At 44.5% G+C, this 10,918-nt stretch overlaps 1 protein-coding gene across 1 annotated transcript in view; it reads left to right on the top strand.

Moving 5' to 3' along the window:
* Positions 1-8,721, top strand: part of VSTM5 (V-set and transmembrane domain containing 5) — a 31,553-nt gene extending 22,832 nt beyond the window's left edge. The window contains exons 2-4 of the mRNA XM_068556274.1: positions 4,630-4,956; positions 5,069-5,209; positions 5,342-8,721. Of these exons, the coding sequence (XP_068412375.1) occupies positions 4,630-4,956; positions 5,069-5,209; positions 5,342-5,385 (512 nt within the window). The 3' untranslated portion in view covers positions 5,386-8,721. The remainder of the gene's footprint in view (positions 1-4,629; positions 4,957-5,068; positions 5,210-5,341) is intronic.
* Positions 8,722-10,918: the final 2,197 nt, after the last annotated feature.

Consider the following 10,918-nt stretch of genomic DNA (forward strand, 5'->3'; position numbering starts at 1 on the left):
TTAGATTAGATTAGAGTATTAGATTCCAGCCTGTTGCTCAGTAGCTGGCTTCACCTGCCTGGTACTTTCCCTTTGATTAGTTCCCAAGGGGTGTCACCAGCTCTAGGAAATCAGACTTTCCAGAAGCCCGTTGGTTCAGGTTCCGTGACTTCTGCCCTGCTAATGTCTTCAGTTACGTGACCTCTTCCTTAAAGGAAGCATCTACATCTTTCTGGGAAATTGGTAGAATTTAGTTTTTCTCTTCTCTCCACGTAGAGTTCAAGTAAAGATGAAAAGCAAGGTAAACTTTTAAACTTTAAACTTTGCTCACCAGATATCTTGGTCTAATCAGGAGAACTTTAAATGATTTTTAAAACATTTTTTTAAATTTTCAATTTAATCAATGTGAAAATGCAAAATGGTATAAATGTATAACTTGGAAAATTTCTGGTGCCATCCAATCTCTAACGGATAATCCCTGTTAATATAGCATATATTACTCCAACATTTTTCCATACAAAATATATACATATTAGCACATAGTTACACAAATGTAAGTAAGAACATAGCATATGGTTTTATAAATTTATTTTTTAACTGAGTAACATGTCATAGACATCTTCCCTTGTCTGCACAAAGGTCATTCTTGTTCATGGCTGCCTGGCATCCACTTTACACGTAAAATCTGATTTATTGCACCAACCTCCTTGAGTAGAACATTTGAGCCAGGTCTGACTATTGGCCTAGCCACTAAGTTCCTCTGGACTTGTTCTGGAATGATTTTAGCATGAGGTGCAGGAGTGGTTACTCATTAATTCAACTTTTTAAACAGTTGACAAGCAGTTTGCCTTTAAACTCTTGGAACTGTTCATTTTCCATCTTTGCCATAGACCATTTATTCCTAATTCTATGTGTCAGGAAGAAGAGGAACTCTTTGTTCCTAAAACCTAGTTAAATGCCTGATTAATTTGTCAGATTAGGAAGAGGGTTTTCTAGTCAAAAGAAAATATAGGGCTTCCCCAGTGGCGCAGTGGTTGAGAATCTGCCTGCCAATGCAGGGGACACGGGTTCGAGCCCTGGTCTGGGAAGATCCCACATGCCGCGGAGCAACTGGGCCCGTGAGCCACAACTACTGAGCCTGCGCGTCTGGAGCCTGTGCTCCGCAACAAGAGAGGCCGCGATAGTGAGAGGCCCGCGCACCGCGATGAAGAGTGGCCCCCGCTTGCCGCAACTAGAGAAAGCCCTCGCACAGAAACGAAGACCCAACCATAAATAAATAAATAAATAATTTAAAAAAAGAAAAAAGAAAATATAGAAACTAACAAGGACCAGTTGGCCAGCTTCCAGCTGTGTCAGCATCTGAGAAATTTGGGCATGTTATTTTTGTTTTTCAGTTTTGCTGTTTCTTGGGACAAAATAACTGAAAGGCTCAAAATGGAGGTCCCTAAGGCTATGAAAAGGGCTGCTACTCTCCCAGGAGACTAGTCTGTCAGTAACCTTGACTAACATGGTTAACACAGGATGTACATGTAATACAAATAGTTGATGATCCAGATTTGTCATTAGTTCTAAATATGGTTCTCCAAATCTTACGGAAATCATAATCCCAGCTGCTCATATTTGAGGTCAGGGAAATCAGAAAATATAGATAAATAAATGATAGATCGATCAGTAGTCACCAAGTAGAGTGGAAAAACTGTGGGTTTTGAATCAGACAGAGCTGCATGCAAATCCCACCTTTGCCATTTCCTAGCTACATGGGTATGTTGCTGACTCCTGTAAAAAATAAAAGAGAAGGATTTTAAAATACGTAATAAATAGATAATAAAGCAATGGGCACATAAATCCTCGAGTAAATTACAGTTCTCTTTGCTACGTGTGTATAAGCTTTTAGATGTGCCTAATTTTTCAAACCACTGAAGCAGCAACATTTCTATCAGATCGGCTCGCCTTCTTGCTGCTATAATTAGTCATTCACTTATTCATTCAACAAACGTTTATTGGCCAATCACTATGTGTCAGGCATTGTGCTGGGTACAGGGAACACTGAGATGAAGAAAGCACCTAATTCCTGCCCTCCAAGGGCTGACCTGGAATTTAACCTCTGTTTTCTACCTGAGAGAGAGAGAGAAAAAGCAAATGCGGCAAAATGTTAATAATCGGTGAATTTAGGAGAGGGTATATAGATGTTAATTGTACTTGGCTTTCAATCTTTCTGTGAGTTTAACATTTTTTAAAATAGGGTTGGGGAGAAAATATTTTTCTGTTACGTGGCAGCTGTAACTTTTTTTTTTTTTTTTTTTTTGGCTGTGACGGTCCTTAGCTGCGGCATTCAGGATCTTTCGTTGAGGCGCACAGGCTTCTGTCTAGTTGTGCTGTGCAGACTCAGCAGTTGCGGCACGCGGGCTGTCTAGTTGTGACGTGTGGGCTCCAGAGTGAGCTGGCTCAGTAGTTGTGGCGCACAGGCTTAGTTGCCCCATGGCATATGGGATCTTAGTTCCCCGGCCAGGGATCGAACCTGTGTTCCCTGCATTGCAAGGCAGATTCTTAACCATTGGACCACCAGGGAAGTCCCGACAGCTATAACTCTTGAAAGCCATTATTACCTCCCAGTTTTTCAGCATGGAACCTATCGGATTATCTCTGGCCACTTAGCCGAGCCTTAGGAGAGGGATGGTAATGGGATATTCTGGGGATGGGAGAGGACAATGAGAAAAGTCTGGAAAAGTAACAGGCGTGGTTACCTGGAGCCACACAGCAGGGGCCCTGGGGAAACTGGGCACCCAAAGAGTGAGGGGCTAAACAGGAAGTAGCGGTGGAAACAGAGGCATGGGCTCCAGCTTGAATCCTGCCCTATTCACTATCCAGTCTCCAACCAGCCCTGACCGTTCTCTGTGTGGGGAGGGTGGAGGTGGAGGGGATTTGTCACATTCTGTGCCCTGAACTGCCAGCCACTGACCTTTGATTTGAGCATAGAGGTTAAATATCTGACCTTTGGAGTCAGCAGCCCTTGTGTGAATCTCAGCCTTGCAGGGTCAACTTGGACAAGCTACTTAATCCTGTTGACACTGAAGTTTCTTATATCCTTGATGGAACTGTAGTGGGTTGTGTGACACTTTAATGACGTGGCGTGTGTAAAGCAGTTAGCGCAGGGCCTGTGCATGGTACCTACGTAATAAAATATTTCATGACATATACGATCTTAGCCAGTGGCTCTACTGTTCATCCACACACTCATGCAGAAATCTCGGCTTGATGCCTCTTTTCCTCGCCCACTGCCACGGCTAGTTATCGGCATGTTCTGTCCTCTTTACTTCCAAATGCATCCTAAATCAGACCACCTTTCACTCTCTCCAAGGCTATGTCTCCATCTCTTATCTAGTCTCTGCGGCAGCCACCTGACTGTTTTTCCTGCCTCCACTCTGGCCCCCTCACCCGCAGACGTTCTCCACAGCGGACTCTCTCAAGCTTAATGGAGAATGTCACCTTCCCACCTAAGCCTTCCTATGGCTTCCCATCACCCTTGCGTAAAACCCACCCCTGACTCTCACGTCGTGACCCAAGTCCTGCCTAGCTCTCCAGCCTTGTCTCCTGAACTCGCCCCATGGCTCCCTGCATTCTGCGTTCTGGCCTTTCTGTCCCTCAGACATACCAGTTCACTCTCACCTCACTCTTTGTAGTTGTTCCCTCTGCCTGAAACGTGTGTCTTCACGTGGCTCCCTCCTTGTCCTCCCTGTCGTTTGGGTCCTGGTTCATTTTCTCAGCGAGGTCCTCTCTGACCATCCTGTCTCATGTTGTGTACCCTACCCACCACTAGTACCCTATTTTATTATCTTTAAAGCACTTGTTATCTAAAATGATCTCATGTGTTTATTTAACCCTTGTGTGTCTCCCTTATACAATGAAAGCTCTAGGGAATAGTGAATAGTAACCTTGTTTTGTTCACTGTCCTAGCTTGGGCTGCCATAATAAAATACCACAAACTGGGGGCCTTAAGCAACAGAAATTTATTTTCGCACAGTTTGGACGCTGGAAAGTCCAAGATCAAGGTTCTGGCAGGGTTTGGTTTCCGAGGAGAACTCTTTTCCTGGCTTGTAGACAGCTGCTTTCTCACTGTGACCTCAAATGGTCCTTTCTCCATATGTGCCCATGAGAGAGAGAGGGAGAATGAGAGAGAGAGAGAGACTTTTCCTATGAAGACACCAATCCAGGGGACTTCCCTGTCTGTCCAGTGGTTAAGACTCCACACTTCCAGTTAAGGGGAGTCAGGTTCGATCCCTGGTCGGGGAACTAAGATCCCACATGCCATTCGGCACGGCAGGAAAAAAAAAAAAAAAAGACATCCAACTGGAGCAGGGCCCCACCCTTATGACCTCATTTAACCCTAATTACTTCCTTAGAGACCCCATCTCCAAATACAGCCACACTGGGGGGTTAGGGCTTCAACATAGAAATTGGGAGGTGGGGGGGCAGATACAAACATTCAGTCCATGACATTCACCATTGTGGCATCAGCATTGGAACCTAGAAGAGAGCCTGGCATGTAACAGGCACTCAATAAATACGTGCTAAATAAATGAATGTGTTATAGAAGTTCACTTCACTGTGAGTCCATATGAGTGGCGCCAAGTCTAGCACTCCATCCCGCAGGTCAGGGCGTGTCCCTGTACATTCCCCAGGCAGCCATCAATGCCACGGTGGAAGAGGACATCCTGCTCTCGGTTGCATACTCCTGCCATGGCATCCCCACTATCGAATGGAAGTATACGTCCAACTGGGGAGTGCAGAAGATCGTGGAGTGGAAGCCAGGGACTCAGGCCAACATCTCCCAAAGCCACAAGGACAGGGTTTGCACCTTCGACAATGGCTCCATCCAGCTCTTCAGTGTGGGTGTGAGGGATTCTGGCTACTACGTCATCACGGTGACCGAGCGCCTGGGGAGCAGTCAGTTTGGCACCATCGTGCTGCACGTGTCGGGTAAGACACCCCCCAGGGGCCCCGGCGCCTCTCAGAACTGTGAGTGTGCGGAGGCCGACTTCATGATATTAAAAGAGACGTTATCTCCCCCTCCCCTCCCCCCGCCCCGTAGAGATCCTCTATGAAGACCTCCACTTTGTCGCTGTCTTCCTTGCTCTTCTCGCTGCCGTGGCTGCAGTGTTAATCAGCCTCATGTGGGTTTGTAATAAGTGTGCGTATAAATTCCAGAGGAAGAGAAGACACAAGCTCAAAGGTAATTCTCTGGGCCTTGTGATAATCGATTCGTGGCTTGGATGGCCAAAGGCGGCCCTTGTCACATCTTGTTCTTACCAAGAGACCAGCCCCGGCCGATTGGCAACTCATGGATGTGTCTTTTGCTTTGCAGAAAGCACAACGGAGGAGATCGAGCTGCAAGATGTGGAGTGTTAGCCAAGGCTGGGCCCAGTTACATTCCTGCCTCCAGAGGAAAACATTATCTCCCAACGAAAGGGGCAAACACGGCCAGTCCACCCCAAGCCTCTTGTGCCACACACTGGTTCCTGATGGGACAGCTGGATGTTGACAGGATGTTGACTGGATGTTGACTGCCTGGAGCTGGACTCTGGATTGGATAAAGGCAGTTCCAGTGGCATGGAGTTCAAAGAGGAGAGGGGTGCAGGCTCTGAGCCACAGCTGTGCTTGGCTGCGGCTCCCGGGCCGTGTGGACGCATCAGCAGTGGCCCCGTGCAGGCCCTGGCTGCTTCCTCACTACGCTCTGCTCTGGCGGGGGGATGGCCATTGGAGGGGTCCCCGTACCAGAGGCCAGAGTATTTCCAGATCAAGTGTGCAACCAGCACCAGAGCAAGCTGTCTGTGCTCCGGTCTCCTCTGCCTGTGGCCTCCTCCAGCCCTCTGCTGTGGGAGCTATTGTGAGAGCTGAGGCATTAGAGCACCTGCTCAGAGCAGGGAAAGGACCCCCCCCCCCCCCCCGCTCCGTGGCCTGGAGCTTTAGGGAGAAGAGCTTAATTTGTTCCACAGGGACCAGCACTGGGAACAAGGAATAGGAGAAAATTCTCTTTCTCTTTCTCTCTTACTCCAATGTTAATTAGATTTTTCCCTTCTACGGCCCCAATGTAGGCCAGTGTGAGGAAAACAGTTCATCTCCGCCATGGGCAGAGTCTGGCTTCCAGATGGCCCCCTGACAAGCTGGGTGACACTACCTGTGTGAAGGCTGGGCCTGCACGGTGGGAGGGACAACTGGAAAGTCAGCGCGGGCTTCGAATCTGTCCCCCTCAGCCACTCACACTTCCTGTCAAGTCAGAGCCTTGCTTGCTCCCAACTGGGCTGAGGAACACTTGGCCCGCACCTACCTCACCCTCAGGGTATCATGTGAGGCCCACAGTAGCACAGAGCACTCCGAGCAATGGAAGGAAAGCATGAGGAATCTTCCAGAGCCTAGAAAGCAATAAGCACTATGCTGAGTCCTGGAAAATGTAAAATACCCTGGGGTATTGGGGCCCCAGGTGAAAGTGGGGACTGGATCACAGCTGACCTTGGCCGTTGTTCTCTGAAGTTGTTGGCCACCGCGTTTGCCTGAGTTTCTCCATCCCAGCTTCCTTTCGGCAAGCTCTAAAGCAGGCATGAATTTATCTTCCATTCTCTTTTCCCTCTCCAACATTCTTAGCTACAGATCAAAGGTACCATCCCAATTATTGGTGGAATTTGAGCTTAGTAGCTGTGTCCCCAGCCCTCAGCTGCAAATTTACCCACACAAACATGAAGGAGAGCTAGAACATTCTCTTCTGCCTCTCTTCAAGTCCCCAGTGTCAACATCTTTTCCAGAAGTTACCTGGAGACGTTAGTATGAGGCTTTTCCCTGAATACTGAATCCGGGGTTATAGGAAGGGATCTTTTGGGGCTATCAGTGATCTAGAGCAGAGCTCCAAAGGCACTACTTGACTCAGAAGGTGAGAGAGCAGTTGATCTACACGACCGATTTGTAGCCTAAGTATGTGACACACAGAAGGGTCTCACCTCAGGCCACCTCCTGGACACATGTGTAAACACATACACCTGCACCCTTTTCCCTGGACAGCAATCAGGGGAACCAGACCTATGCCATGAAGGATGGGTTTCTTATACTGGTCTCCAGTGCCACGAAGAAGCAGGCTAAGTGTCAGAGAGGGTCAAGGATAATCTGATCATTTCTTCGTCCTTTTTCACACCCATCAGCAGGAAACCGGACTGGATCTGGGTAGCTGCTAGAGCCTCTGTCCTCTTGACACTACCTGCTTTCCAGAAATCTACCTCTCAGCTTATGAGAAGTCAGGGGTGGTAATCTTTGTAATAAAAGGAGAAATGGAAAAGAACACCCAGTGAGAGGCACAAACCCAGATGTAAATTAAATTTGTGCCCAGCCCCTGCCCCAAATCTTCATGAAAGGTTATTCCCTCAGCTTTCCGTGTCTTTATTTTGCACTTTTAAGCTCCCCCCATCTTGAATATTCCTGTGGAAAGTTCTTGATTCTTGAGCCTGGGGGTTTTGTCTATTTTTTAAAAAAGAAAACGTTAAATCATAGAGGTTTAGCCACTGAACATGTTAAACTATAAGTTATGTTTCAAGCTGTGAGGGAGAAAAAAAAACCATTTTAAAGACTGAAATAAAACCTGCAAACAAAGCTCTGGTCCTTTGTGTGTGAGCCCATCCCTGCGGAGAACTCAGAGGCCCTGGGAGAGGTTTCCATCACCTGTAGACAGAAGCAAAACCCTCAGCCACAGCCAGGGACCTGACAGGTTTTTTTCATGACAATGGAATTAATCACACTGATTCTAACCATAAACATTCTTCAGCAATTCAGAAAAGCCACACTTCATTAGCGCCATTATTCTCCCCTGTATTGTAACCAGAAGACTAATTTGAAGTTTTTGCTTCCGGAATGTGACTTGTGATTCAATAGAGTCCTTCCTGCTTCTACAAGGGGCTGAAACGAGGATGTGGCAGTTGTTATCACCTCGTTCAACGGTGCATAAGACGCCAGAACTTCCGTGCTTTGTCGACAGAATGTCCTCTCAGAGATTGTGATCTTAGAAACCCAAAAGGGACACACTGTTCTTTCTCATTTCATGGTGTTCCAGGTATGCAAGGATTGCTGAAACAGAGCACCCCTGTCCTCTGGAGCCCGCATGAGATGCTAAATGCTCCACAGGACGTCACGCTTGCTCTGATTTGAAATGGTACCACACAAAGCTGAGGAGCCAAAGCAGTGAGAGATCAGAAGGTTATCAGGATATCTTGCTCAGTGCAGGGCTGTAGAAACAAGCCCTGAGAGAGGATAGGGTTTGGAAAGGCTAGATAACTGTAACGAGGGCAGAGAAGACGTGGCAGAATAGAATGTTAGGAGATGGAACCAAGAGGAACCAAATGTGATGGGGTGAAACCCCAGGGCCCAGACGCAAATACAGCCCCCTATGACAACATGGGAGGGGAGACTGGGGAAAGGGAAACCCTCTCTCTGTCATCAGCCTTTATATATCCAGCATGTTTCTTCTGCCCAGTTTTCAGGGAAGCCTCAGACGCCTCTAGTTTACTGAAAGCAGAGCAAATCCCTGTGGTAGTTGATAGTGTGTCGATCCAGAGCTCAGCTTCTGTTAAGGGACAGTGCGAGTCTCCAGCACATGCACCTCTCTGCACGCCCATAACCCATCCCCACTGTCAGCTTTTCCAAACCCTGAGAACATGGATACTGAGTCCACTATTTCCACTGCCTTTTATTTTATTTTATTTTATTTTATTTAAATTTTTTTTTATATTGGAGTGTAGTTGATTTACAATGTTGTGTTAGTTTCAGGTGTACAGCAAAGTGAATGTTATATATCAGTTATATATATATATATATATATTTTTATATATATATATATATATATATATATATATATATATATATATATATATGTATGTATATATCCATTGTTTTTCAGTTCTTTTCCCATATACGTTATTAGAGAATACTGAGTAGTGTTCCCTGTGCTATACAGTAGGTCCTTACTAGTTATCTATTTTATATATAGTAGTGTGTATATGTTAATCCCAATCTCCTAATTTATCCCTTCCCCCCATGTTTCCCCTTTGGTAACCATAAGTTTGATTTTGAGATCTGTGAGTCTGTTTCTCTTTTGTAAATAAGTTCATTTATGTTATTTTTAAATTAGATTCCACATGTAAGTGATATCTCCACTGCCTTTATTTATTTAAAAAATATTTATTTATTTATTTATTTATTTATTTGGCTACGCCAGGTCTTAGCTGCGGCACACGGGATTTTTATTTGCAGCATGCGAACTTTTAGTTGCGGCACGTGGGATCTAGTTGTTCCCTGACCAGGGATCCAACCCGGGCCCCCTGCATTGGGAGTCTTAGATACTGGACCACCAGGGAAGTCCTTCCACTGCATTTTCAACATTAGGTGGATGTTTGGTTTAATTACAAAGGGGATGAATCGTTCTTTAAAATTAAAATGATATTGGAGTCCATATCTAAAGTAAAAAGTAAAAGTTCTCTCTCCTTTTTTCCTATGCAATAGTTAAATTCAGGTGTATCCTTCTAGACTTGCTCATGCATATATGAAAATATCTGTCTATATATACATGAACCACAATATACATATTTAATCTATTTTCTTTTTAGGCAAATGGGATTCTATTATACACATTACCCTACAACTTGCTTGTTCTCCCTTAATGTTTCTTGGGCATTATTTCATGTCTCTACCTATTCCTAAATATTCTTATTGCCTCCACAATGCAATTCATAGCATGGATACATTGTAATTGTTTGTTCACTGAAAAATTTTTATTTCAAATGGTATATACAAAAATAAATATCTTGGGCAATCTTCCTATCACATCAGACTTGTTCCTTCAACCAAGATGGCTTCCTCTTGTTAACTAAGGTGCATAACTCCATCACCTATGAATCTCTTCCTCTTTCAGGAAATTCAATGTTTTATAATATTAAAAAAATTTTTTTTGAAATATAGTTGATTTACAATGTTGTGTTAGTTTCAAGTGTACAGCAAAGTGATTCAGTTATATACATATATATTCTTTTTCAGATTCTTTTCCACAATAGGGTATTACAAGATATTGAATATAGTTCCCTGTGCTATACAGTAGGTCCTTGTTGTTTACCTATTTTATATATAGTAGTGTGTATATGTTTTTTTTCTTCTTTGTTTTTGCTCTGCTGCACAGCTTGTGGGAGCTTAGTTCCCCAATCAGGGACTGAACCCGTGCCCCCTGCAGTGGAAGCGTGGAGCCCTAACCACTGGACTGCCAGGGAATTCCCAGTAGTGTGTATATGTTAATCCCAAACTCCTAATTTATCAACCCCCCCCCTCCCCGCCTTCCCTTTTGGTAACCATAAAATTGTTTTCTATGTCTGAAGTCTGTTTCTGCTTTGTAAATAAGTTCATTTGTATATTTTTAGATTTCACAAATAAGTGATATCATATGATATTTGTCTTTCTCTGCTCTGACTTACTTCACTTAGTATGATAATCTCTAGGTCCTTCCATGTTGCTGCAAATGGCATTATTTCATTCTTTTTTTACGGCTGAGTAATATTCCATTTGTGTGTGTGTGTGTGTGTGTGTGTGTGTATGTGTGTGTGTGTGTGTGTATACGTATATATATATATATATACCATATCTTCTTTATCCATTCATCTATTGATGGACATTTAGGTTGCTTTCATGTCTTGGCTTTTGTAAGTAGTGCTGCAATGAACATTGGGGTGCATGTATCTTTTTGAATTTTGGTTTTCTTCAGGTATATGCCCAGGAGCGGGATTGCTGGATCATATGGTAGCTCTAATTTTAGTTTTTTAAAGAACCTCCATACTGTTCTCCATAGTGGCTGTATTAATTTACATTCCCATCAACAGTGTAGGAGGGTTTCCTTTTTGCCACACCCTCTCCAGCATTTATT

This window comes from Eschrichtius robustus, chromosome 11 (genome assembly GCF_028021215.1).
Source record: "Eschrichtius robustus isolate mEscRob2 chromosome 11, mEscRob2.pri, whole genome shotgun sequence".
Classification (NCBI taxonomy): domain Eukaryota; kingdom Metazoa; phylum Chordata; class Mammalia; order Artiodactyla; family Eschrichtiidae; genus Eschrichtius; species Eschrichtius robustus.